The sequence below is a fragment of the Aethalodelphis obliquidens genome, unplaced genomic scaffold, assembly GCF_003676395.1.
Source record: "Aethalodelphis obliquidens isolate GAN/ISIS:26980383/991018 unplaced genomic scaffold, ASM367639v1 scaffold1, whole genome shotgun sequence".
NCBI lineage: Eukaryota > Metazoa > Chordata > Mammalia > Artiodactyla > Delphinidae > Aethalodelphis > Aethalodelphis obliquidens.
This window is the reverse complement of record NW_020837945.1, coordinates 87,002,381-87,028,145: the sequence shown is the minus strand read 5'-3', so window position 1 is coordinate 87,028,145 and position 25,765 is coordinate 87,002,381. Positions and strand designations below refer to the sequence as shown.

Below are 25,765 nucleotides of genomic sequence, written 5' to 3'. Positions count from 1 at the left end.
TTTGGGCCCGACGTTAGGTTCTAGATTTGCACCTCAAGTTCCACCCCTACCCAATCAGGGGCAGTCCCCGCTGTTATCCTCAGATGTTTTAAAAGCAAGCGGTTTTTAAAACCTCAAATCCTGCTCTTTGTGTTGGTTGCCTCGGAGTTGTCCCTTCGCAGCCTAACGATTTACGGTAGAAAACACGGAGGTGGTGCCCCACCGCAGCATGCTCACGACTTCCGAGCCTGCGGCCCGGGGTCTTGCCCTCCGCCCCCGGCGCCGAGCCGGGCCACGGCGCAAGGCCCCTCTCCAGCTCCCCCTCCCCGCGCGCTGCGGCTGGCCCTCCCCAGCGCCCCGCCTGACGCTGCAACTGGGCCGGCGATTCGCCATTGGATTAAAAATAGCAGCGTCCCTTCCACCAGCCCGCCAGTACGCGCAGGCCCCCCGTGCCCGCTCCAGCCCCGCGGCCCGCTCTCTCCACCCTTCCCGGCTCGGCTCCAGTCGCCCGCGCAGCCAGCAGCCGCCGCCGCCGCCGCCGCGGGCGGACCCAGCGCTCCGCTCCGCTTGGGTGCGCGCCGCGGCCATGCAGCGCCGGGGCGCCCTGTTCGGCATGCCGGGCGGCAGCGGCAATAGGAAGATGGCTGCAGGAGACATCGGCGAGCTGCTGGTGCCCCACATGCCCACGATCCGCGTGCCCCGGTCCGGGGACAGGGTCTACAAGAACGAGTGCGCCTTCTCCTACGACTCCCCCGTAAGTGAGGCTCGGCGGCGCCGGCGGCGCCTCGGGGGAGGGTCGCGGTGCGGGCTGCCTGGGGCGGCCGCGAGCAGCCGAACTCGGCGGCACGTGAAGCGGAGAGAGAAGATGCGCAGTGGCAGCCGGAGACCTCCTCGCCGGGCGCCAGAGTTGGCTCAGGGGCACTGCAGTTCAGCAAACACTTAGTGAGTGCCTACTGGGTGCCCGGCGCTGCATGCCCCAAGGCTGCTGAGGCCAAAGACTGGGCGGCCGCGGTGGCTTGCTCCGCCAAGCTTCTTAGGCTGCCAGGGCCCCAGTACCTAGAAGCTTGCCCCAAACCCCGCCACCGTTTGAAAGGTAGATCGAGTCGAAGAGTTCCCTGATCTTAACTGTACGTTGCAGATGGTTTTCGTCCTCTTTGGGGCGACAGCGGAGGGCGCGTAGGTGGACGAGATTGATTCCCCCCTTCTCTTTCCGGGACCGTTTGCTTTGCCCAGGGATTCCCACTCCTGGTCAATTATGATTTACTCTCTGATCTTTTCTCCCTCCACTTTAAATTTCTCCCCACTCCTTTTCTTTACGTCAGAATGTCAGAAGAAACCTTCGGGTGCTTACACTCGGGCAGCAGAAATAGGGGGTCTGCTGGATTACTATGGTTTCCTTAAGCCTTTCCGCTTCTTCCTCTAAATGAGTCACTTTGAAATGCAATAGTATAAATTATTAAAAGTTCAGTCGCGTGTCGTGACCTCAGAGACTGGAGGGGGAAGTGAAGACGCATCACCGCCTTCCACCTAGGGCTGTTGGTGGTGTTTTTCACCAGGTTGTATGTGTAAGTGTGAGAAGGAAAAGGAGGGTGAATGTCCCTTTCGGGAGTCAAAATGGGCTTCAAAGTGACTCAGCTGTCTGGCGTTTATCATGTCTTTTTGAGGATCAGGTTATTTTTATCCACCCACTTTAGAGCTCATGTGTCACTGGGCAGATCTCAATGCAAAAGGGAGGTGCATGGATGGAGGGACTGAGGTAGGTTTCACAACAATAGTCTAACACATTTTATTCATATTATGTATTGTTGGCGGAAAAAAAACACAACCAAATGAGCGGCAAATGTTCCAAAGTATCCTTTATTATGTTGTGAGTTGATTTCAGCTGATTTCAAAGCCTTTTTGTTTTGTATACACTGAAGTCCCAGAATTAGTATCCTCTGTGATATTTAATTTTTCTTTTTTGTTAATTCCAGATCATTTGGGGGATAAACATCTCATTTGTTCATTACTTATTTTTTTCTTTCAAAAGTCTGTGTAGAGTGGAATGAAATGGTTATATTTAATACTTAGCGTATTGTGATCACACTAGTTAATGTGACGGTCAGCAGTGTCATTAAATCCTGTTATCCACAAAGTATTTGAAAATGCATTTTCAGATTTTGTGTCTAGTGTTGGGCAGGTTTCCACTAATAGCTTTTAAAGGTGGAGAGGGATGACCCTAATTAATTTAAGCCATCTGCAGATTGTGAACTCCAGGAAGAAAGTAGCCTAATTCTTTTAGGATAACACATGTGAAGTGCGTAAAACTGCTTTTTCTATGTTTGATCCGGGTTACTCTTCAAATTCTTCTTACGAACTTTGTTATTGGAAGTCTTTGCCACCTTATAGTGTAAGGCAGGTGTGAAAAAAAGCTTATTATTTTTTTGCGGTACGCGGGCCTGTCACCGTTGCGGCCTCTCCTGCTGTGGAGCACAGGCTCCGGACGCGCAGGCCCAGCGGCCATGGCTCACGGGCCCAGCCGCTCCGCGGCATGTGGGATCCTCCCGGACCGGGGCACGAACCCGCGTCCCCTGCATCTGCAGGCGGACTCTCAACCACTGCGCCACCAGGGAAGCCCAAGCTTATTATTTTAATTCACTTCCACAAATAGTTATTGGGAGTTTACTGTGTGCCAAATGCTATTCTAGAAGCATCTTGTCCAGTGTAAACTGATGATTTCATTCATATCACAGTACTTCTTTGGGGAAGACTAGGCTTATTTACAATGCCGGTGCATCAGTATATTTCCTGTTTCAAGGGAGGAAGAGAAAGAAGGTTTTATAACAAATTATATTAAAGCACAGTGCATGATAATTCCAGATCTTTCCCTATGGTCCTTAACACTTCATCATGAACCCCATAAGGGTTCTTGAGCACCTACTATGTGTCAACTCATACATGCGTGGCTATAAGAACCATACAGAGCAAAATCCATTGGTGCCAAACACAGCAGACTTTAATCCACCAGTGCTATAGGACTGTGGTAGACAAAGGACCAAAACCATTTGAGTGGAAAAAATAGTCATCCTTGCATTGGATACTTTTGAAAATGGTCTTAGATAAAGATGCATAGAAATAAATAGGAGAACAACATTCCAGCTCAAGTAACAGCTCTTCTGGGATGGGTGAGGATTGTTTTTTCACATACCAATCTGGTTTCATCCCAGGCCCACCTTCTCACCTCGACCTGTAGTTCACCTCTCCATAACTTGGTTCATCTTGCAAGATCTGTGATGGGACCTTTCTGGAGAATGGGGACTTTGTATCTTTGTATTCCCAGCAGCTGGTGCAGCATCTGGTATATATGCCAGGAACTCAATGAACGTGTAGGAGATATACAAATTATCTGTGGTTACGGGTTCTGCAAATGGTAAGGATACAACATATGGGAAACATTGGGAAAGGAATCATGTGGGGTTATCATGTAGAAAGTGGTTACTTTGTTGTGGGGACAGATGTGAAAGAGAGAGCCAGACTGGCAGGGTTTGAATCCCAGCTCTGTCACCCAGCTGTGTAACTTCTCTGTGCCCCAGTTTCTCCATCTGTAAAATGGGGACAATCATAGAACCTACCTCATGGAGCTGCTTTGTGGATTAAGTAAATTAATATGTAAAGTGCGCCTGGCCAATTAGTAATCACCATAGGAAGAAAAGAAAGAGATAAAAGAGAGTTAATCACATGTTGTAAGCCCAGGTGTTTGGTTGTCAGTGGTTACGTAGAAAGTTTGGTGTGGTTGAGTGGGGAAATTGGTTCATACTTCTGCTCAGAAGGCTTCATGAACCACCATGTAAAATCTACTCTCATCTCCTTAGTTACTGAGCCCTTCCTTCATCAGAATGTACCTTGTCCCACCTCTTCTCACTTGCTAGGTTGTCAGCTCTGGGGAGTCCAGTCTCTGGGTCTTCAGTGTGTTAAGGCTCATTTCCTTTCCTAGGACCACCTTCCTCTATTTGTCTTCTGCTTCAAACTTCATCCTTTCCTCTGAAGCCTACATTACTTAGGGTCTGTGTCTTATAACACAGCAGTTATAGTCTGTCTTCTATAGTTTGCCATCATTTTATTTTCTTTTACCCATTTAACTTGTAGTTCTAAAACATCTACTTGGTACAAAGCATTAGGTAGGAGAGGAGCTGGGCCACTCTGGTGCTAATTATGCCCCTCCCCACCTGTCTGAGAGTGGGGAGCTTACCTTATGCCCTGTCTCAGCTGGGGTCAACTGAAGACTGAGATAAGGGCTTTGGTATACAGTCTGTTTATTTTGGGAAACAAAATCCAGCGGGAAAGGCTTTGAGATCATCTACTTGTAGGAAAATATGAAATTGTGATTTACAATATTGATATTGTGATTTACAATAAGGAATATATATTTGGTCTTTGACCCTTTTCCTGGCACAGAGCTCCTAAAACTCTTGGAATTTCCCAAGTGATAAGAGCCATGAAGGTGTTTTTTGTTATCCTTAAACAATCCCCTTTCAACCACACCTGAGTTTGTGCTAGGGGCTTTTGGAAAGCTCCTGAGAATGGGCTGGTTGTCAGGGGAACCAACCAAGTGATTAGAAGGTAGGAACTTACAGCCCCTCCTCACCTCCGGGGAGGGGAGGAACTGGAGATTGACATAATCAACAGTGGCCAATGATTTAGTCATTCTTGCCTATCTAATGAAGACAACAACAACAAAAATCCCTGAACTGTGGGGTTTGGAGGGTGCTGGGAGGGCACAGGAACACCACGCCCCATTCCCCATACCCTGCCCTGCTCATCTCTTCTTCTAATTGTTCACTGGTATCCTTTAACATCCTTTGTAATAAACTGATAATCCAGTAAGTAAGTTGTTTTTCTGAGTTCTGTGGGCCGCTCTAGCAAATTAATTGAACCTGTGGAGGGGGTCGTGGGCACCTACTATTTATAGTCAGTCCTTCAGAAGCACAGGTGATAACCTGGACTTGCAACTGGTGTCTAAACTAGGGGGGCAGGGCTTCCCTGGTGGTGCAGTGGTTGAGAGTCCGCCTGCCGATGCAGGGGACACGGGTTCGTGCCCCGGTCCGGGAAGGTCCCACATGCCGCGGAGCGGCTGGGCCCGTGGGCCATGTCCGCTGAGCCTGCGCGTCCGGAGGCTGCGCCCCGCAACGGGAGAGGCCACAACAGGGAGAGGCCACAACAGTGAGAGGCCCGCGTACCGCAAAAAAAAAAAAAAAGATTAAAGTAGGGGGGCAGGGGGAGGCAGCCTTGTGGGACTGAGCCCTTAACCTGGGGAATGTGATGGTGTCTCTAGGTAGTGTCAGAGCTGAGTTAAATTGTGGGGTACTCAGTGTCTACAGAGAGATGGAGAATTGCTTCCTGAGGGGTCCACCCTGCCCCTCACATTCGGTGACCAGAAGTGAAGTATTCTGTGAATAGAGGAGTGACACAGGAGTGTACTTCTGTCTTTCTGTCCTGCCTTCTTCGAGTACTTATCGATCTGCCTGGTACTACCTCAGACATTGCTAATAATAATAATGACAGCTAATATTTGTACAGAGCAGTGGTTCTCAAAGTGTGCTTCCTGGACCAGCAGTGCCAGCATGTCCTGAGAACCTGTTAGAAATGCAAATTCTTGAGTCCCATCCCAGACCCACTGAGACAGATACTCTGGGATGGGGTCTAGCTATCTGTATTTGAATAAGCTTTCTAGGTGATCCTGACCCGTGCTAAAGTTTGAGAGCCAGTGATGGGGCACTTGCTAGTTGCCAGGCAGCATTCTAAGCATATATTTATTCATATATTCACTCATGTAATCCTCACAACAACCTTATGATGTATATTATTATCATTTTGCAGATGAGGAAACTGAAGCACAAAAGTCACACAAACTATAAGTGGTAGAGCTGAGATCTGAATCCAGGTTATCTGGCTCTAGAATCTCTGCTTTTTTATTCTTTATTTATACCAATTTAACCATGTTAATTATACAGTTCAGTGCCATAAATACATTCGCATCATGTGTAACCATCACCACCATCCATCTCCAGAACTTTTCTATCATCCCAACCTGAAATTCTATACCCATGATGCAATAACTTCCCTTCCTCCCTACTTGCAGCCTGTGGTAACCACTGTTCTGTTTTCTGTCTCTATGAAGTTGCCTATTCTAGGTACCTCATATAAGTGGGATCACAGAGTATTTGTCCTTTTGTGTCTGGTTTATTTCACTTAATATATCTTCAAGAGCTTCATCCATGTTGCAGTATGTATCAGAATTTCCTTCCTTTTTTAGGCCAAATTATAGTCTATATTTTGTATAGGCCACATTTTCTTTATCCATTCATCTGTCAATGGACATTTGGGCTGTTTCTGCCTTTTGGCTATCACGAATAAATCTGCTGTGATCAGTGGTGTACAAGTATCTGAGTCCCTGTAGGGACTGCTCTTTACTATTGTGCTGTGTATGCTGCCTTCTGGGCAATGAGACTTGCTATCATGGTGTTTAGTTGTTTCCCAGGGGAAAAGAATAATTTAATTTAGGGTCTATGTGGAAAAATCCTCCTCCTGATGGATAAGCAGATATAAGATAGTAAAGCAAAATTTAGGAACTTACAGATTGTTTTTTTTTTCTCTTGGAAGATATAAACTTAAACTAAGTCTAATTGGTTTCACATATCAAAAGTTCCCTTCCAAAATCAACTAACTAAAAAGTTGTTTTACAGCAACAATTCTCAAGCTTTTTGGCTCCTTTATACTCAAATATTTTTGAGGACCCCAAAGAGCTTTTATGTGGTTTCTATCTATTGACATTTACCATATTCGAAATTAAGACAGAAAAACTTAAAACAATTTCCATTCCATTAGCTTATTAGAGTGATTATGTCATCGGATGTCACATAGACTCTGAAAAATGCTCATGAGAGCATGTGAGTGATAAAGGCAAATGAGTTCATTATGAAAATAGTTTTGACCTCCCAGAACACTTGAAAGGTCTTGGGGCATCACAGGGTTCCCAGGCCATACTTTGAAACCAAAGTTCTAGAGTTTAGGCAAGTACAACTGGTTACTCCAGTGACATACCCCACCTGCATTGAGGTTTTTGTGGGTTCACATTTTCACATTTGTGGTGATTGAATAATTTATTGTTAATCTTAGCGCAACCATAATGTCATATTCCACACATACATTCTTCTTAAAGCAAATTAAAATTTAGAGAATTTGACTCCTTTTGAAAACAATTGCACCTACTTGGGCTCAAATTATTGGCTCTTTTAGAGATGAGAATTCTTTATTCTTTTGAATACCAGCTTTACTGTAGGATCATCCGGCTGGGCTGTTTCTTTGGGGAACCTTACATTTTAGCATCCTGATTTTTTTCCTTTGACCACGGGTTAGGAGACTTCTGTCATCTATTGCCTGGAAACTGAAGACCTGTCTGCCAGGACTCAGGGGAGCTGAGCAGAAGAGGATGAGGGTGGTCTCAGCATATGGGTATAGAATACCAGCTGGATATTTTCTCTTGGTTCTCAACCCTATCCCTGTTTTGCTAAGCCTTCTCCCATGTTGCAGGAGCTGGGAACATGGACACTGCATTTCCCAGAATCCTTTGATGGCAGGATTCTGATTTTCGTTCTGCTAGAGAGATTTGGAAGGCGAAAGAGAAGGAGAAGCCACTATTGCTATTGCACAATTCACAATGCAGATGTGAGATTTTCCAGTCAGCTTCTGAATGTCCTTCTGGGACTCAAAGACACATCAGTCATGGGGGAGCTGGGATCATCTGTTCAGTTGCTTATGATGCTTGTGCATCCTGATTTCTTGAACTTGAGTGGTAGTTTCTCTGGCCTTGGCTCTCATAGCTCTTCCCATGATTCTGTAAGCCTCTAATTTCCTGTAGTAAATCCCTTCCTGCCTGAAATACCTAGAATAGTTTGTATTTTCTAACCCGTTCTGTACTGATACATGTACATTACACATACGTGTCTAATTCTCCATGTATTATGGTACCCCTATTCTTAACTTAGCCCATTGACCCACAGACCTGAATCCTTTGTTTTTACCTGCTTTAGAGAATAAATCAGTAGTTTGCTGGTGTGCAGGAGGGATTTGGGGCGCTGAGTGGTACCTACATAGATTTTCAACCTTTCCTCCTTATTTTAGCTCCTTTTTACCCCAATTTCAGAGTAACCTGGAGTTTTCTGGAGTCTTTTCGAAATTCTGGGGTGTAAATCAGATAGAATCTTGGCTTTTCCTCCTGCAGGGATAGGATTCGGCTTTATCAGCTCATCTTAGTCTTTTTAGTGCTTACCCATCTACAGCACAGTTTCCAGGTTTGTGGTTTATGTTTTAAAAAAATCACTTAAGTGTTCTTTTATTTGGGTTTCAGAAAGGGGTGAAATTGACATATGTATGTAATCCGCCCTATGTACCCTAGAGTCCTGCTTTTCTAATCTAATAATCAAGAAGTCACTTGCTGGCTCTTTTTTGGGAGCAGTTAATTACCCTTTAAAGTTGTGTCATTTTTAGAGTCTGGGAATGTAAGAGATGCTGCTGATCCTGTCAGGGAGCCTTTGGAGAGTTTGTATTCTCAGCTCACGTTGAACCTGGACATCTGTGCATCTCTGAATTCTCTTTTCTCTCCACTACATTCTTCCTGTGGACTGGAGCTCAGTTCAAGGTGCTGCCATTCATTTAGTGCCCCAGGCTGGGAGATGTACAATGCCATCCACTCTACCTCCCTCTCCCTCTCTCTCTTTTTAAACAGCTGTGTAAAATACAACAGAAAATTTACCATCTTAACCATTTTAAGTATACACGTCAGTGGTATTAAGTACATTCCTGTTGTTGTGTGCAACTGTCACCACTCTCCATCTCTGGAACTCTTCATCTTGCACAACTGAAACTCTTTCCCAATTCAACGATAATTCCCCATTCCTCCTTCTTCCCAGCCCCTGGCAACCACCATCCTACTTTCTGTCTCTATGAATTTGACTGCTCTAGGTTCCTTATGTAAGTGAGATCATACAGAATTTATCCTTTTGTGACTGGCTTATTTCACTTACCTTGTTTTCAAGGTTCATCCATGTTGTAGCATGTGTCAGAAGTTCCTTCCCTTTTAAATCTGAATAATAGTCCATTGTATGTGTACGCCACATTCTGTTTATCCATTCAGCTCTCAGTGGACACTTGGGTGGCTTCCACCGTTTGGCTATTTGAATAATACTGCTGTGGACATAGGTGTATCCCTGTCTCTTTTATGTCATTTTCCATTAGTGACCAGGTTCTGGCTTGGCCTCCTCTCTCCTTCTCCACTGCCAGGGCTCAGGCCCTCATCACCTCTTGCCTGGATGGACTCTTGCAGAAGCCTCTTAACTGACCACCTTGCCTCCCTTTTATCTGTCACATTGCACTCCCAGTTGTTTCTCTAGAACATGGGTCTTATCATGTCTTCCCTGCCTAGGAATTTTCAGTGGCACTGTTCAGACTTTTCTAACAGAGCAAACAAGTCAATTTACCACGTTGATCCAACTTTCCTTGCCAGTGTTGTCCCTTAGCACCTTTGTGTTCTTCAGATGCCCCATGCTTTCATCCCTCCATACGTTGGCCTGTGCTTGGAATGGAATGCCCTCTCCCAACCCCTCACCCCCTGAAAACCCCACCGATCCTTAAAAACCAGCTCAGGTGTTCTCCTGGGGGCTTCTCCACACCCCCCAAGCTGCGTTAGAGAATTATTTTCCTGTGCTTTCAAAGCACTTTGTCCATCTCTATCGTGGTTGGGATACCGATTGTTGAAGACACAGAATAGCTGAGGTCTTAGAGAATTAAGGATTGAAAACTGTGCCGTTTGGGAACCTGTGCTAGTAAGGCTTTATCTTTTCTGTTTTAAAAAAAATCATGAGCATGCATTTTGGAATAAAAAAGGTTATTAAAAATAACCAATGCCGGGCTTCCCTGGTGGCGCAGTGGTTGAGTCTGCCTGCCGATGCAGGGGACACGGGTTCGTGCCCCGGTCCGGGAAGATCCCACATGCCGCGGAGCGGCTGGGCCCGTGAGCCATGGCCGCTGAGCCTGCGCGTCTGGAGCCCGTGCTCCGCAACGGGAGAGGCCACAACAGTGAGAGGCCCACCTACTGCAAAAAACAAACAAACAAAAAATAACCAATGCCGTATTTTTACTTTATCATATTGTCTGGAAAGTCGTAAGCTGGACCCTTGAAAAGCTAGGGAAATGTGTCTTGGGTACTTGCTGAGTATTTTGTGTATTATGATTCTAGATGCTCCAGGATCTTGGTAGAAGTGATCACACATGGTGCCCCTCGGGGAGGTGACAAGAGAGCTGGTGTCTGTGGGTGTCGCCCAGGCCTCTGTGCTGCCGCTCATGATCAGCCCAGGACACCCGTTGTCCCCATGTGCAGGGCAGATGTGGACGAGAGCACCTATTTTTAGAGCTGGAACAGCAGGACAAGGCAATAATAAGAATTTAATGAATCTGAACGTGACTCCAGACTAGAGATGTTGCAGAATAGTATGTGCTTCCTGTAATAAGATAAATAATAAAACGTTTTGTGTTAATTAGCAAGTACTAATACTTATTTAGTGCCTCTTAATGCCCCCAGGACTGTGCTAGGTGCTACTGGGGACGTGTGAGTATTAGGAGAGAAACAGAGGACCACAGGAAAGGAGAGTATGATCTGGATCTTTCTATCATAGTGGAGTGTGAGCACCGATTTCGAGTGTCTATAATGTGTCAAGTACTGTCCTAGGTACTTCTATATATAACATCTCATTTAATTACAATTGTAACCTGTTATAAATGATAATCACTATTTTTGCCCTGTTTTACAGAGAGGAAACAGAGTCAGGGAAGTTAGGTAGCTTGTTCAAAGACATGTACAGACATCTCAGTATGTGACAGAGATGGGACGTAAGCCCTGATATGTCGTCAGGTTAGACCCTGAAGCACTTATAGGATATTTAAGTTTTGAACCGTGTGGCACTTGTAACGTGTGAATGGAGATTTCAGGCACAGGAGCAATCAGTAAAGTCTAGAAGAGTTATTGGCCTGGACAACTGGATGGGATCTGAAAAGGTGGCATTTTGGAGGAGGGGAGACAAAGGTGTGGGGGTGGCACCAAGCTCGGCATGTAAATGAGAGCCTTCACTGGCTTATGGAAGAGAGGATTACTGGGGAAACTGGAAAGCAAGGCTGGGACTTCTGTGAGTTGTGAAGGAGATTGTCTTGATAAGTTTAGACCGGGTGAGCAGGCCAGTTAAGAGCAAGGGAACAGCATGAGGCCGTGGTTATTTGGTGTGGCTGTTCTGGAAGTGGAATGAGGAATAGGTTGGGAGGTAGGGAGACCTTGAATCGGAATTCAACTAGGAGCTTCTTGTAATATCGGAGGGGGGCGCTTTCCTGATGGCAGTGGGGATAGAGATGGTGGGGTGTTGGGACTAAACTCGGTAGAGATTTCGATGAAAGGTATGGCTCAACTTAGTGACAGCATATGCAGTGGGTGAGAAATGGGAGGAGTTAAAGATGACTTCACAGCCGGTACCCTGGGAGGTGGAGTGTATCAAGGTCATAGATGAGGAAGGTGAGGCGCCCACAGGGAAAACTGGGGGGACCGACTGGCTTGGAGCTCAGAGGTCAGGGTTCGGATTGCAGAGTTTGGCAGCCTCTAGTTTAGAGACCCTGGATGTGTGAGTAACCCTTCCTTTTGAGGGACCTCAGGGCCCCACCTCTTTGCTCCTGGGATCTTTGCCCCCCAGGTTGTTGAGGAAGCAGCGACTGGCACAGGCCTCTGGCCCTCCCACCAATTGGCCCAAGTTCCAGAGAAACTCAGACAGGAGCCCGGGGCAGGATTTCCAGCCTGAGGCCTTGGAAGCAGCCTCAGTTGGTGTGGGCTCTCTCTCCAGAACCCCAGCCAGCAGAGCGGGACCACTGATAGATCCAGTTTAATGGCTGAAGTTGATGAGGGTACGTGCACCGTGGAGGCCGTCAAACCCTACAGCTGCTTCCCTAGCGTCTTGCCGCTGCTGTTGTCAGGGAACTGTCAGCCTGGAAAGGCTAACTCCAAGGACTCGGGTGTCCTGTCCTTTTTTCTTAAGGTTTTTTTTCATGTGGACCATTTTTAAAGTCTTTTATTGAATTTGTTACAATACTGCTTCTGTTTCATGTTGTGGTTTCTTGGCCGCGAGGCATGTGGGATCTTAGCTCCTAGACCCGGGATCGAACCCGCAGCCCCTGCCTTGGAAGGTGAAGTCTTAACCACTGGACCACCAGGGAAGTCCCCTCTGGCTGTCCTTCTGAGTTTGGAGAGTGGAGCTGTCAGGGCCTGCTCCAGCTTCTCCCCTCCCTTGCAGGAAAGCCTGACAGAGCACCCGGCCCAGGCTACTCACTTCAGTGGGGTGGCTCCCTTCTGCTTTCTTGGAATGATATAGCCTTGAAATAAAGGAAGAAACTGCTCTTTTCCCCACGCCCCTACAATGGCCTGTGCTTACTGCCAGCCGCCCACCTAGCTCCTGCTACCAAAACGACATCTGCCTCTCAGTTGAACCCGGTAGCACTTGGGGGCCAGACTGGCCTGGGTCCCGGTCCGCCCCCCTTCTTACTACTTCATAGAAACAGGACTTCAGCAAGTGCCTTAATTTCACTGACTTTCTCTAAGCCTTGGTTTTCCCTTCTGTACTACCTACCTTGCAGCGTTTGTTGTACTCATGGCTGCCCGTGGAATACTACTTACTGCTATCCTTCTCTTTAGTGGGAGGTAGTGGGGGGATCCCTCCGAGTAGAAGGTGAAATGGAATTTATAGGGTCTTGGGGTTGCCACAGAGGGACGTCCTGTACTTGGTAATTCTTTGTGAGGCTCTGTCTGGTAGCAAAAGCCTTGGGCGTTGAGTGTTTGCTAGGCTCCTCTGGGGGGAGCTCTGTTCAGGGGTGTTATTCATACTCAGCTTCAGCTCATACTGATGGACTTTTTATGGGTTAGCCTGGAAACCTAATCTTCATGTTTAATATAGTTTATCAGGGGAAATGCATCCTGAAGAAAGCCATCTATTCTTAAAAATAATAAGAAAAGACTATAAGAGGTTTTTACCTTTGACAAGGTGGTTTCACATTTTTTGTTTTTTAGATGTAAGCTGGGAATTACTTAGATGGATTATAGCTTCAGTTCAGTGCTGCTGAAGATGCGCACCTCAGTGTCTTCATTCTCGGACGATTTTTATTTTGCCCATTTGTCCTCTGAGCATCGTAGTAGCTGCTCTTCCTCGTGTCCTGCCCAAACCCTTCCCAGCTGTTCAGGTGACAGCATCCTCATTGCTCTAGATACCCAGAGCAAGGATTTAGTTTCATACTTAGGAAAAAAGTTAATAAATGATGCCTCAGTGGAGCAGTAAATTTATAGTGTGTCAAAACCTTGCTGCTCGGACTGTGCCTTTAGCCGTCTGGGACCAGGCTGTGCAGCTGTAAGGCGTAGGAGTTCTCTGCAGAGAGAACGTCAAAGTTGGAGCAAACTAGAAGAATCATGACTGCATTAACATGTCTATTTTTTCTTAACACTTCATGGCCACAAGCATGATTTATCAACATTTAGCAGAGGCCTGCAGTCTCTTGGGATTATATGCGTTTTTTTTTTTCTACTTAGCTGATTTGGACAAATTTATTTCTGTGGATTTGCTGTTGAAACCAAGGTTTTGGATTTTGCAAATGTTGTGTTCTGTATTTTATTTATTTTATTTTTGCTTTGGGTCTTCATTGCTGTGCGCAAGCTTTCTCTAGTTGCGGCGAGTGGGGGCCACTCTGTTGCGGTGCACGGGCTTCTCTTGTTGCAGAGCACGGGCTCTAGGCACGTGGGCTTCAGTAGTTGTGGCATGCAGGCTCAGTAGTTGTGGGGCACAGCCTTAGTTGCTCTGCGGCCTGTGGGATCTTCCTGGACCAGGGGTCGAACCGTGTCGCCTGTATTGGCAGGCGGCTTCTTAACCACTGTGCCACCAGGGAAGTCCCCCAGCCTATTTTTTTGTTGTTGTTGTTGTACGCGGGCCTCTCACTGTTGTGGCCTCTCCCGCTGTGGAGCACAGGCTCCGGACGCGCAGGCTCAGCGGCCGTGGTTCACGGGCCCAGCCGCTCCGCGGCATGTGGGATCTTCCCGGACCGGACACGAACCTGTGTCCCCTGCATCGGCAGGCGGACTCTCAACCACTGCCTATTTTTTGATAGTGCTTTTCTCTATCACATTTCCCCTTTCTGTGGGCTGTGTGCTTGCTGCACTTGATCTGGAACTTTGTTTTACTTTCTTCTTTTTTTAAAATTTAATTTGATTTATTTTTATTACTTATTTATTTATTTTGGCTGTGCTGGGTCCCAGCTGCAGCACGTGGGATCTTCGTTGTGCATGTGGGATCTTTAGTTGCAGCATGCGGACTTCTCAGTTGTGGCCTGCGGACTCTTAGTTGCGGCATGCATGTGGGATCTAGTTCCCCGACCAGGGATCGAACCCGGGCCCCCTGCATCGGGAGCGTGGAGTCCCAACCACTGGACCACCAGGGATGTCCCCGTTTTACTTTCTGACTGCACATTTGCTTCCCGTCTGCGTGTACTTAATTTTTGTATTTTAAAACTGTCGTCTGTTTGTTTTGCTCTAGAAGCCAGATTGTACTGGAGAATCTGTGCTCCAGTCATTGGAATATTCATATGTACCGTTCAGATATGGAAGTATCCGAGAGGCTGGATTAATAGGCAGATGCTTGCTTGATGAAAGCAAGAGTCAAGCAGAGAGAGGTGGGCAGTCTTATGAAGTAATGAATCAAAGCAGTTAGGGGTTGACCTCGATTCTGCCGTTTCCCACACACTTCTACAGCTATTCTGTCTTCTATGCTTACGGGCTGTACCCTAAAGTTATAGACTGACTCTACCCCAGTCTCCCCATCTCTGCCGCGAGCAACCCAGCCCCCACTCCCTCCTCTGCCACCCCCAGAGGCTAAGGTGCCGTCTTGCCTCGTTTAGACAGGGCTGTCTAAAGGACTTTCTGGGATGATGGAATTGTTCCATATCTGCACTGCCCAGTATGGTAACCCTAGCCACATGTGACTGTGTACTGAGCTCTTGAAATGTGGCCAGTGCGATGAAGAAACTGATTTTTTTATTTAACCTAATTTAAATTAATTTAGATTGAGGCATTCACATGTGCCTAGTGGCTACTGTACTGGACAGTGTGGGTCTTCCTGTTGCCAGAGTGATCTTTTTTTTTTTTTTTTAATAAATTTATTTATTTATTTATTTTTGGCTGCATTGGGTCTTCGTTACTGCATGCAGGCTTTTCTCTAGTTGGGGCAAGCGGGGGCTACTCTTCGTTGTGGTGTGCGGGCTTCTCATTGCAGTGGCTTCTCTTGTTGTGGAGCACGGACTCTAGGCACACAGGCTTCAGTAGTTGTGGCTCGTGGGCTCTAAGCGCAGGCTCAGTAGTTGTGGCGCACGGGCTTAGTTGCTCCATGGCATATGGGCTCTTCCCGGACCAGGGCTCTAACCCGTGTCCCCTGCATTGGCAGGTGGATTCTTAACCGCTGCGCCACCGGGGAAGTCCCAGAGTGATCTTTAAAAATGTAGATCAGATTGTGGCGCTTCTCATCTGGGGACCCTCCAGTGGTTTTGCATCCTGCACTTCTCCTGCCTCTGCAGACCTCTCCTCCCTCTCCCTCAACTCCAGCACCCTGAGTTTCTTTCTGTCATTTGAGGACATAGCCAGGCTTTTCCTGGAGTTGTGGCTTTTGTACATGCTTTTTCATCTAGAGAGGGTTCTCTTTCCACTTTGCTTGCCTGGTCCCTCATCCTGAGATCTAGCCCTCCTGGAGAGCCCCCCATGCTCCACCCCCATCACACTGTATCAAGACCCCAACTCCCTGGTCTCCACCCTCAGGCTCCTCTATCACTCTTATCTCTGCCGGAAATTATCTTTTATGTCTCTTTCTGTTTATTTTCTGTCTCTCCTTGCTAGGATGTAAATGTTATCAGGACACCAAGCTTGCTTGTCTCTCTCTCTGCTGAATAAACTTCCTGCCCCACATCCCCCCGCCCCCCTTCTGTTGCCCCCGGAGAAGACATCACAGCCTCATTCTCTCTCATCGCTTCTTTTCCAGACTCCGCACAGACCATCCCCGCCTGTAAACTTAGATGGCATCCGACTGGGGTACAGTGTCCTTGATTAGCTTCATTTTTCTCAGTTGTAATCACATTCTTGTCTGCCTTCCTAATCACCTCTCTTTTACTTGTGTGTTCCCACGTTTCCTTAGCTACTCATTTCGAGATAATCTCTTAGTTATTTCAAACCACACTTTTACTTGGAGCAGCGAGAATATCCAGACCCTTAAAGCTGTGAAGTTGTGAAAGCCTAAGGAAAGCTTGGTTTAAGAAAAGGAAACATTTGAATGACTGCCTGTTCTATTCCACATATATTTTTGGATTCTAAATACTTTCAGTTAAGAAAAATATTATTGTTTTTATTAATAAAAAGTGAATTCATGTTCCTAAAGAAAAATTAGAAAATGCCAAAAGACTACGTGAAGAAAAAAAAAAATCACACCTTATTTCCCGATGCTGTTACGACATCCTGTGCCGTGGAGCGTGTACATGTTGTGTATATTACATCGTACACACTCTTTTGTTATTTGCTTTTTTCACTCAAAAATACTATGTACAGTTTTTCCTATTAGTAAATACTCATCCCAAGTCAATTTTAAATGGCTGAAAAAGTGTTACGTTTCATGGATGTACCGTAAATTACTAAGCAAATCTGTTCTTGAGCATGGGGGTTAGTTCTTTTCACTATTATAAGCAGTTATTTTAGATCATTTCTTTTCTCTCTTTTTTTTTTTTTTTTAAATAATCAGTGTTCTAGGAAATACTGCGTTCTTGTCCCTTTTGTTGTCTCCCTTGTGCATGGGTGTGTGTGTCATGGATTTGTTGTGACTCCATCTACCTACATCATGTTTCTCTTTGAGGCAATGACCACTTGTTTTCCACACTGTTCTGATGTTATACAAACAAGGGTTACGCAGGACACTGTTTCCTGAGTGCGCAGCTCACACAGGCTCCCTCTCCCTTCCTGTTTCCCAGCGGAGGCTGGTCTCCAAGAACACGCTGTCGTAAACAAAGTTCTTCAAACACCTACTGATTGACAGTGTGGTGTATTTTTATTTAAAATGACTGTTCGCTTGCTCCTCTGAAACATGTTGTAACCTTGACCTTTATATTCGCCAGTGTTTTAATATTCTTTTAAGTGGCAAGCAGTGTAAAACAAGGTGATTTTGTCCTTGATGTTACTTCTGAGTAGTATGCAGGGTCATCCAACATAAAGTAATAAGTGAATGGCTCTGTATCTCTTGTATCTGTATTGAAATGCATTGAAGACTGGATTTAAACAATGCATGGGCTTCTAATGCTGCGCTTCTCCTTTACAGATTGATCGTGGGGTGGGAGAAGTTGACAGAGGGAATTGTTATGGAGCCTTGGAGAAGCCCTGAGTGGTATTTCTTGACTTCCTTGTAATTTCAGGTTTCGAAATCAAGTCTTGCATCTTGGTCACGTTTCCGTTCAGTGCATCATGTAAATGATAATTAGAATCTTCTTTAGCTAAGACCATGCAGAGAAGCACACACTGGTCATTCTGGGCTGGGTGGCCTCTGGAAGTAGGAGCCAGATAGGGTCCATGGTGGGAAGGGGTTGTGGAGACAGCATTGCTGTCTTGAGGAACCATGTGAGGCTGGCTTGGTTATGGAAGGCAGGAGAGCTGGGACAGTGCATTTCTGGTGTCCATGTTGCTAAGAGCATGACTTTAGCCAAACAAACCTGAAAAGTGAGTATTCCTGCTGGTGCCTCAGTCTGTTTTTCTATGCCTGGCCATTGGTTTTCTTTTGATGATTCCCATCGTTTAGTTATGCCAAAGAGTTTAAATCGAGCCCGTGCTGTGCAGTGTATTTTAAATCCAGATCGGGAGGGCACTGAGGACCGGTTTGAGAGAGAGACTAAACTGTGTAACTAAGTGACAAATAACTACACAAAACTTGCAGTTCCATGTTTGTCCAGTCCTGCTCTGCACCGTTCAGGTACTGTTTTTGCAATTCAGTAATGAATGTGATACAATTTTCCTGCCCTCAACGAGCAAATGCATGCGTGGCTCCTCCTCTGAATGTGGTGACCCCAAATGAAGGAAGCTTGGGTTTCTCACAGATGCAGATTTCAATGAACAAGATGCTAACAGCTGTGAAATGAAAGTGGGTTTGGTGTTAAGGACCATCAGCACAGGGGGATGAGCAGAGGGATGTGGGAATCGGTCATGGGCAGAGGCTGGCAGGTTGATAGATGGGTGTGGGACCTGGGCAGTGTCTGCAGATGTGCAGGCGGTAACATGTGCAGCTGATTTTGACATGGGCTGCTCTGAAGGCTTCAGGCCTGTCCTGGTGTCCCTGGGGGTCCTTGAAGAGATGCTTTCCTGACAGTGAGACTCTCAGAACTGGCAGTTCACCTAACTCTAGACCAGGGCTACTTGAAGTGTGGTCAGCTGACTGGTGCCATGAGATAAGCACAAACATTGAGAGTAGGTGCTTAGAAATTTCTATAGCAACTTGACATTGAAGCCACATCCAAGTGCATCAGCAGTGGATTAGTTTGTTTGAACAGGATATAGACCCATTTGGGTTTTGTGGTGCTTACACATGTCAGTTCACACCTGGCTGGAGCTGAGAACTAGCCACGTGCAGTGGGACCACCAGGACTATGTATCTTTCCTTAATGAATAGAAACAAAACAAAATACAAGACAAAGCGAAACAACCTGGTCCTTCACGACAGTAGTGTGAGAAACACCACTCTAGACCAAGCACAAAGGTAATGGGAGGCGAGGCTGAGGACCCCCAAGGCAAGAACTTAAATAAGTATAAAACCGTTGATCTGTTCCAGTTTCATTTCAGGTTTTTGTCAGCGTACAGCCTCCCTTCCCCTCTTTTTCTTTTTCCATGAACGTTATTTTTTGTATGTACATTATACACAATTCTATACATATTTTCTGTACGCAATTACACAGAATTCATACATTTGTCATTTTAAATAATGTTACAGTATTTGTTGTGTTTATATGTCTCAAGTTCTTAGTTCCTCTATTTGGGGCCATTGCTACTTTTTCCTATCATAAATAGTTCATCTGTGAATATTTTTGTACAAATTAGTTTTTTTCCTTCTCTTACTGTTGGGTTCCTTACTGTTGGGTTCCTGCGGTTATACTCAAAGGAGAAATACTGTGTCAAAGGTCACAGTTTTATTGCTCTCTAGAAGGGTGGAACCGATTTATATTGTGGGAGTAAATATACAGGTTTTCTCCGCGGCTTCAGGCTGTGTACTTTTTGCTAGTTTAGTAGGTGAATAATTGCCTCGAGATTGTTTTAATTGCTTACTTCAGGAGGTAGTGATGATGATTTGATTTTAGTATTTTCTTACAGTTAAAACTAAACGATCTTTAAAAAAACAACAGCGAGCTCTTACCAAGTTGAACCTGAATGTTGACATCTTGTATCAATAATTTTATCACTTTTTACATGGTTTGGATATAATCTTTTCTTCATTATACTTTACGTCTTATCTCATTCTGTTATTGTTGCTTTTCTGTTTGTTTCCTTATATTTTGTAATGCAAAACTTGTTCTTTAGTGTTTACATTTTTATACTCAACTACTCCATCTCTTTTGATATTATGTATTTTCTTGGCCAGAAATTATTTTCCCCTTCACAAGTAGGATAAATATGCTATTCTGCTCTTTTTTCTAGTTTTTTAGATGCTTTTCTCCTGGATCTATCTGGACCTCGTTATAGTGTTTGGTGTAAGATATGTATCTAGATTAATTTTCTTCTATACTGCTGTGTAACTCTCCCAGTAACTTTTATTAGTGATTTCTACCCCCCCCCCCTTATTTTTGTGTATCTTGTGGTTTGACGTATATTAAGCAATTATCATAGAATGAATGTATTTTTGGAATCTCCATTCTTATGCTACCGTTTGTTAAAAAATTAGCCCAATATATGTGAATTTTATTGTAATCTATTTTAGTAAACACTCTACCACTATTACTTGAAAAATGCATTAGTTTGTATTCTGCCCTCTTATTCTTTGAGCTGCATTTCACTGTCAATTTGTACGGTTCTCTAACCTGCCTGGTTTCTTTTTTTAAAACATTTAAAATTTTAATTTTTTTCTAAAGACATATCACACCAAATCTTAAGACAAAAGACACTGGATATTAAGAAAGAGGTGGTTCATCCCCATCTTTACCATCTAGCGCAGTTACTTTTTTCTTGTGTGTACTCTGCTAGCATTATTACAAAAACCAAGATGTGATCCTTGGTTTCTGCAGTTTTAGCAGTACTTATACAAGAAGGTCCTTCCTGATTTCTTGGCTGCACTATTGGCCACATGAAGGCAAGTGCTTTATAGTGCTTTCTGGGGCAGTGATCTTAGTGCAGGTGTGGGTGGTCTATGAGAGGATGAGGGTGAGGATTTGAAAACTCTTAAGAGTCAACTAGCTTAGCTCTGATCCCAGGCTATAAACCAGTCTCTGTGCTTTGGTCACAAAGGAATCTGGTTGAGATGTGTCAGCACAGACTTGTCATCACTAGTGAGAGAAGCCACTCAGAGCACATGGCATGGAGTATTGATTTTGTATGTGAAAGAGTCTTATAGGACCAATAGTTAGACAATAATGAGGCAAGAGGGAAGAAAGTGTAGATCATTAGACTGGGGTGTTTTGTTCTATATGGGGTAGCTTTTAAAGGGTTTTTCTGTCTCAGTGTGTCTTGAATTTTTAGAACTTCTGGGAAGTCCCTTGGGCAGTGCTTCCATCTCAGAGCCGCTAGAGAGGGGCATGTGCTGTTTCCGAGGCCAGCCCATATGTGGGATGGAAGATGTCCTTGGATGTTTGTAATAGAATCCTTCACGATGTGGGGTCATCTATGAGTGCCAAAGCATTTTTTTCTTTGATTATGGACTTTGTGACAATATCAAGTGACTCCAGAGATTTGAGATTGAATGTTTGGCATATTAAATTTTTATCAAATTCCCTAATAAGTAAAAAATTCTTGGCAATGAAGTTAGCAAAGATTGTATGATTATTTTAGAGACTATATACTCTCGCATCACATAGCTATTCTATATTTTTCTTCAGAAAAATGCTATGCTTGAATGTTTTTCTTCTGCTGCTTGCTAATTTCCTGCTTCTCCCACTAGTTGCCTACTACATTTTCTGACAGATTAATATTTGTTATCGCCAGCCTGTGTGGCTGTCAGGCTCACTTTTTTCTTCCTTCTGCTTCTCCCCCCAATTATAAAATACTTGTGGTAATAGGAGATACACGTAGCACACAGACCTTTTAGCTCGTAATAAATAATTATCAATGTTTATGTAATAATTTATAGCATGGAGGGTGTTTCATCACCTTTGAACTTCACGAAACCTTGGGAATTATTGCTAAAGCCATGTTTATTGAGGAAAATACTGAAGCCCAGAGACTATCTGACAAGCTGTTTAGGCAACAGAGCTAAGTAGTGGCAGTTTAGGACCTCTGCTTACAAATCTCATATTTCCCCCATTATATCTTCTGGTTTGAGTTCTTTTTGATCGAATTACATTTTGTTGGAAGAGAATGGAAGTGTTGTTCTTTTTTTATTTAAATCACACTATGGGATGCTCAATTTAATGGGCTTAATGAATAGCTGACCATTATAATGATGCAATATTTTTTTCTTAAGGATTATGACTATGCAAAAGAATATGTTTATTTAAAAAATCTTTTGAAAATATTTATCTAATCTGTTGATCAGGTGAATGTAATGTGTTGCCCCTAGTTGAAGAACTTCTCTAATTTTATTCTAGTGATGTCATTTTTTTTGGCTGCGTTGGGTCTTCGTTGCTGTGCGCGGGTTTTCTCTAGTTGTGGCGATCGGGAGCTACTCTTCATTGCAGTGCGCGGGCTTCTCATTGCGGTGGCTCCTCTTGTTGCAGAGCACGGGCTCTAGGTGTGTGGACTTCAGTAGTCGTGGCTCACGGGCTTAGTTGCTCTGAGGCATGTGGGATCTTCCCGGACCAGGGCTCAAACCCGTGTCCCCTGCATTGGCAGGAGGATTCTTAACCACTGTGCCACCAGGGAAGCCCCTGTTATAGTGTTCTTGTTGTGACAAGGCTTCTTTATGTCTGGCTTATAAATCATAGATACGATGTTGGAAAATTTTATTTGAAATTAAAAAAATAAACAATCTTGAGTTATTGGAACTTTAAAAATTATTTTTCATATATTTGTAATGAGCATCAGTGTCTGTTTTTGATACTGTAATTTGTGCTCTACTAAAATTCATTGCAAGGAATTTTGGTAGGTGTTTGTTGGCAAATTCTAACAGGTATTTAAAATTTTTGTTTTTTAAAGAATTATTTGGAGGGGTGAGACTAATAGGATCGTAATAAAAATCCATTTCCATTGAGGAAAGGATGGCTAATTGTATAGGCTAAGTTTATGGAGAAGCACATTAAGCAAAGTGAGAGAAAAGGAGAGAGGAAATTGGGATAGAAAAGTATCTTATTTATTTATTTAAGCCATGTCTTGGGGCTTGTGGGATCTTAGTTCCCCGACCAGGGAGACTGGGGATGGAACCCGGGCCCCCTGCGGTGTAAACGTGAAGTCTTAACCACTGGACCTCCAGGGAAGTCCTGAAAATCAAGTATTTTAAATGTGAACAATATCCTTGCCTGTTCATTGTAGCAGTATGTCTATAACTAAATAATATTTGAAGTATGGCAGAGAGGGATAAAAGAGAAATAGATTCAGATTTAATTCTGATACTTCCAAGCTGTGTGAACTTGGGCAAGTGACTTATCAGTTTTTTTTTAAACTATAAAATAGAAGTAATACTAGCAGCTTGCAGTATTGTTGGGATTAGAAATAATATGTGCAAATCACCTGGCACATATCAGGCATGTAATAATTTGAGGACTCCATCTTTTATTATTTACTTATTATGTTATTATTTATTTCTTGAATTGTTATCATTTATTAATGGGTACCGTCAAATATGCATCACCAAAGGAAGGGAACAATATCTTTGAAGCATCCTGTCCTGCTAAAAGGATAGAAAGACTGTATGTTCTGGAGACTTGCAGTGACCAATGAGGAAGAACGATGATGAACCATTGAACTGATGGTCGTTACATAGAGAACAGACTTGTGGTTGCCAAGGGGGAGGGGTTGGGGGAGGGAAGGATTGAGAATTTGGGATTAGCAGATACAAACTATTATATATAGGATGGATAGACAACAAGGTGTACTGTATAGCACAAGGAACTATAATCAATATCATGATAAACCATAATGGAGAAGCATATGAAAAAGAATATATATATGTATAACTGAATCACTTTAAAAAAAATAAATTTATTTATTTATTTATTTTTGGCTGCATTGGGTCTTCGTTGCTGCACGCAGGCTTTCTTTAGTTGCGGAGTGGGGGCTACTCTTCGTAGTGCACGGGCTTCTCATTGCGGTGGCTTCTCTTGTTGCGGAGCATGGGCTCTAGGCATGTGGGCTTCAGTAGTTGTGGCACACAGCCTTCAGTAGTTGTGGCACGCAGGCTTTAGTAGCTGTGGCTTGCAGGCTCTAGAGGGCAGGCTCCGTAGTCATGGCGCACGGGCTTAGTTGCTCTGCAGCACGTGGGATCTTCCCGGACCAGGGCTTGAACCCATGTTCCTTGCATTGGCAGGCGGATTCTTAACCACTGCGCCACCAGGGAAGCCCTGAATCACTTTGCTTTACAGCAGAAATTAACACAACACTGTAACTCAACTATACCTCAATAAAAGTAAAAAAATAACATTATTTTATGAAGTGACAGTCGTTGGATCAGTTGCCAACGTTCTTCTATCCGTGATTGTCCCTTACCCCAGTTTGGAAAGTCAGGCAGGCATGTTTATTTCCCAAGGCCTCTGAGTATCTGCTTGCCTGTGAGACCGTGCTCAGCTGTCTGGGAGCACCGGGAACCCAGGGTTGTGGCGGGAGCTGCCTCTGGGTGACTGTGAGCCCTCGGAGGTCACTGGAGATGACTACGATGGCCAGACTTTGTGTTCATTGTTTGTCATCATTTGCCTTCCTTCCCCTTCCCTTTTTCTGTGTCTAGACTACTTGACTAATGTAACCTGTCTCTTTCTTCTAGAATTCTGAAGGTGGACTCTATGTATGCATGAATACATTTTTGGCCTTTGGAAGGGAGCATGTGGAAAGACATTTTCGAAAAACTGGACAGAGTGTCTACATGTACCTGAAGAGACACGTGCGTGAGGTGAGGTGCACACTTTGGGAGAACTGGCCTTGACATCTTCCCCGTAATGTTGTCTTAGTGGGGTTCATCACGTGGAGATTTTACTATGCCCACATAACTTCTCATTCCCTTGGATGATAGGAAACAAAACTAGCACTGTTGGCAGAAATTCATAGACTTCCCAAACCTTAACTTAACCAGTTTTATGTTTCTCTTCCTCTAAGCCTCTGATCGGAGTTGTTAAAAAAGACATGGGTTGCTGATGGAAAAAAAAATCAAGTCAAAAAGTACAGAAAATAATGCCAGAAACACTCATGGATAAAAAAATCAGAAATAAAAAAAAAATACTTGGATATTTTTGCTTCAGATTTTTTTTTTTTTTTTTTTTAGTGAGAGAGCTTTCCTAAAAGTTCAAGTCCCTTTTGGTCCCCTCCATCCGCAGAAGTAACCTCTGTTGTGAATTTGCTGTTTCTCATTCCCATGCCTGTCATTATATTTTATTTAGTTGTGGGTATTCATGAGCAATATATAGTATGACTTTTTGTGTTTTAAAGATACAGGTAAATATTATCGTACTGCTACCTGTAATTCTGCGTGGAGCTCTCCCCTTCAACCGAATCTATCCATGTTTCGATGCATCCGGATGTACTTAATTCATTTCAATAGTTGTTTGGTGTTCCGTCTTATGAGTACCTGGTCATTTATTATTCTGTTCTCCCATTGATGAAAACATTTAGATTGTTTCCATTTTTTTTTTCTTCCACAAACTATGTACCAATGAACATTTTTATACATTTCTCTTGGGGGAACATGTGCAAGATTTCTTTCAGAAATGTATCTAGAAGTGGCGGTGTTGGCTCACGAGTGTGCTTCCCTTCCTTTTTACTGGATATTGCTAAATCCCTCCCTGGAGTGGTTGCACCAGTGTACACTCCAGTCTGCCATGATTATGAGTGTTTCCCCACACCCTCACCAGTGCTTGGTCAGACTTCTGATTTTTGCCAATCGAATGGTTGTAAAGTGGTATCTAAATATTTGGCATTTCCTCCTGTGAGGGTTGAAGGTCTTTTCATCCGTTTATTAGCCAGTCTCCTTTTCTCTTCTCTGACTTGCCTATTATATTTTTGGCCTATCTCTCCATGGGTTTATCTTTTTCTTAAAAGTTTGGTTAGTTCTTTTTACATTCTGGATACCAAAAATTTGTGTTATATACAAAATTTTCTTATGGTCTGTGGCTTGTCTTTTTACTTCATTTATGAATTATATTGTAGAACACAAGTTTTGAATTTTCATCTATTTAGATTTATTAACCTTTTATGAGTTGTGCTTTTTGTAGCTTGTCTAGGAAATTGTTTCCCAACTCAAGTTCATAAAGATATTTCTTCTAATACTTTTTTTTAAAGAAGTGTGTGTGTGTGAGAGAGAGAGAGAGAGAGAGAGAGAGAGGG

General features: G+C 44.1%; 1 protein-coding gene and 1 non-coding gene across 3 annotated transcripts in view; one reads left to right on the top strand and one right to left on the bottom strand.

Annotated features, from left to right (window-relative positions):
• Positions 1–390: 390 nt before the first annotated feature.
• Positions 391–25,765, top strand: part of USP13 (ubiquitin specific peptidase 13) — a 120,483-nt gene continuing 95,108 nt past the window's right edge. Inside the window, exons 1-2 of one of the 2 annotated variants that reach the window (XM_027111202.1) lie at positions 391–733; positions 24,213–24,338. In XM_027111202.1, coding sequence (XP_026967003.1) covers positions 566–733; positions 24,213–24,338 — 294 coding nt within the window. In that variant the 5' untranslated portion in view covers positions 391–565. Of the gene's footprint in view, positions 734–24,212; positions 24,339–25,765 lie in introns of those variants that run through there. The other variant, XM_027111213.1, reaches the window with a different exon arrangement.
• Positions 20,221–20,399, bottom strand: LOC113624007 (small nucleolar RNA SNORA81). The gene has a single exon (XR_003434164.1). It is a non-coding gene; the product is annotated as a small nucleolar RNA SNORA81 (small nucleolar RNA).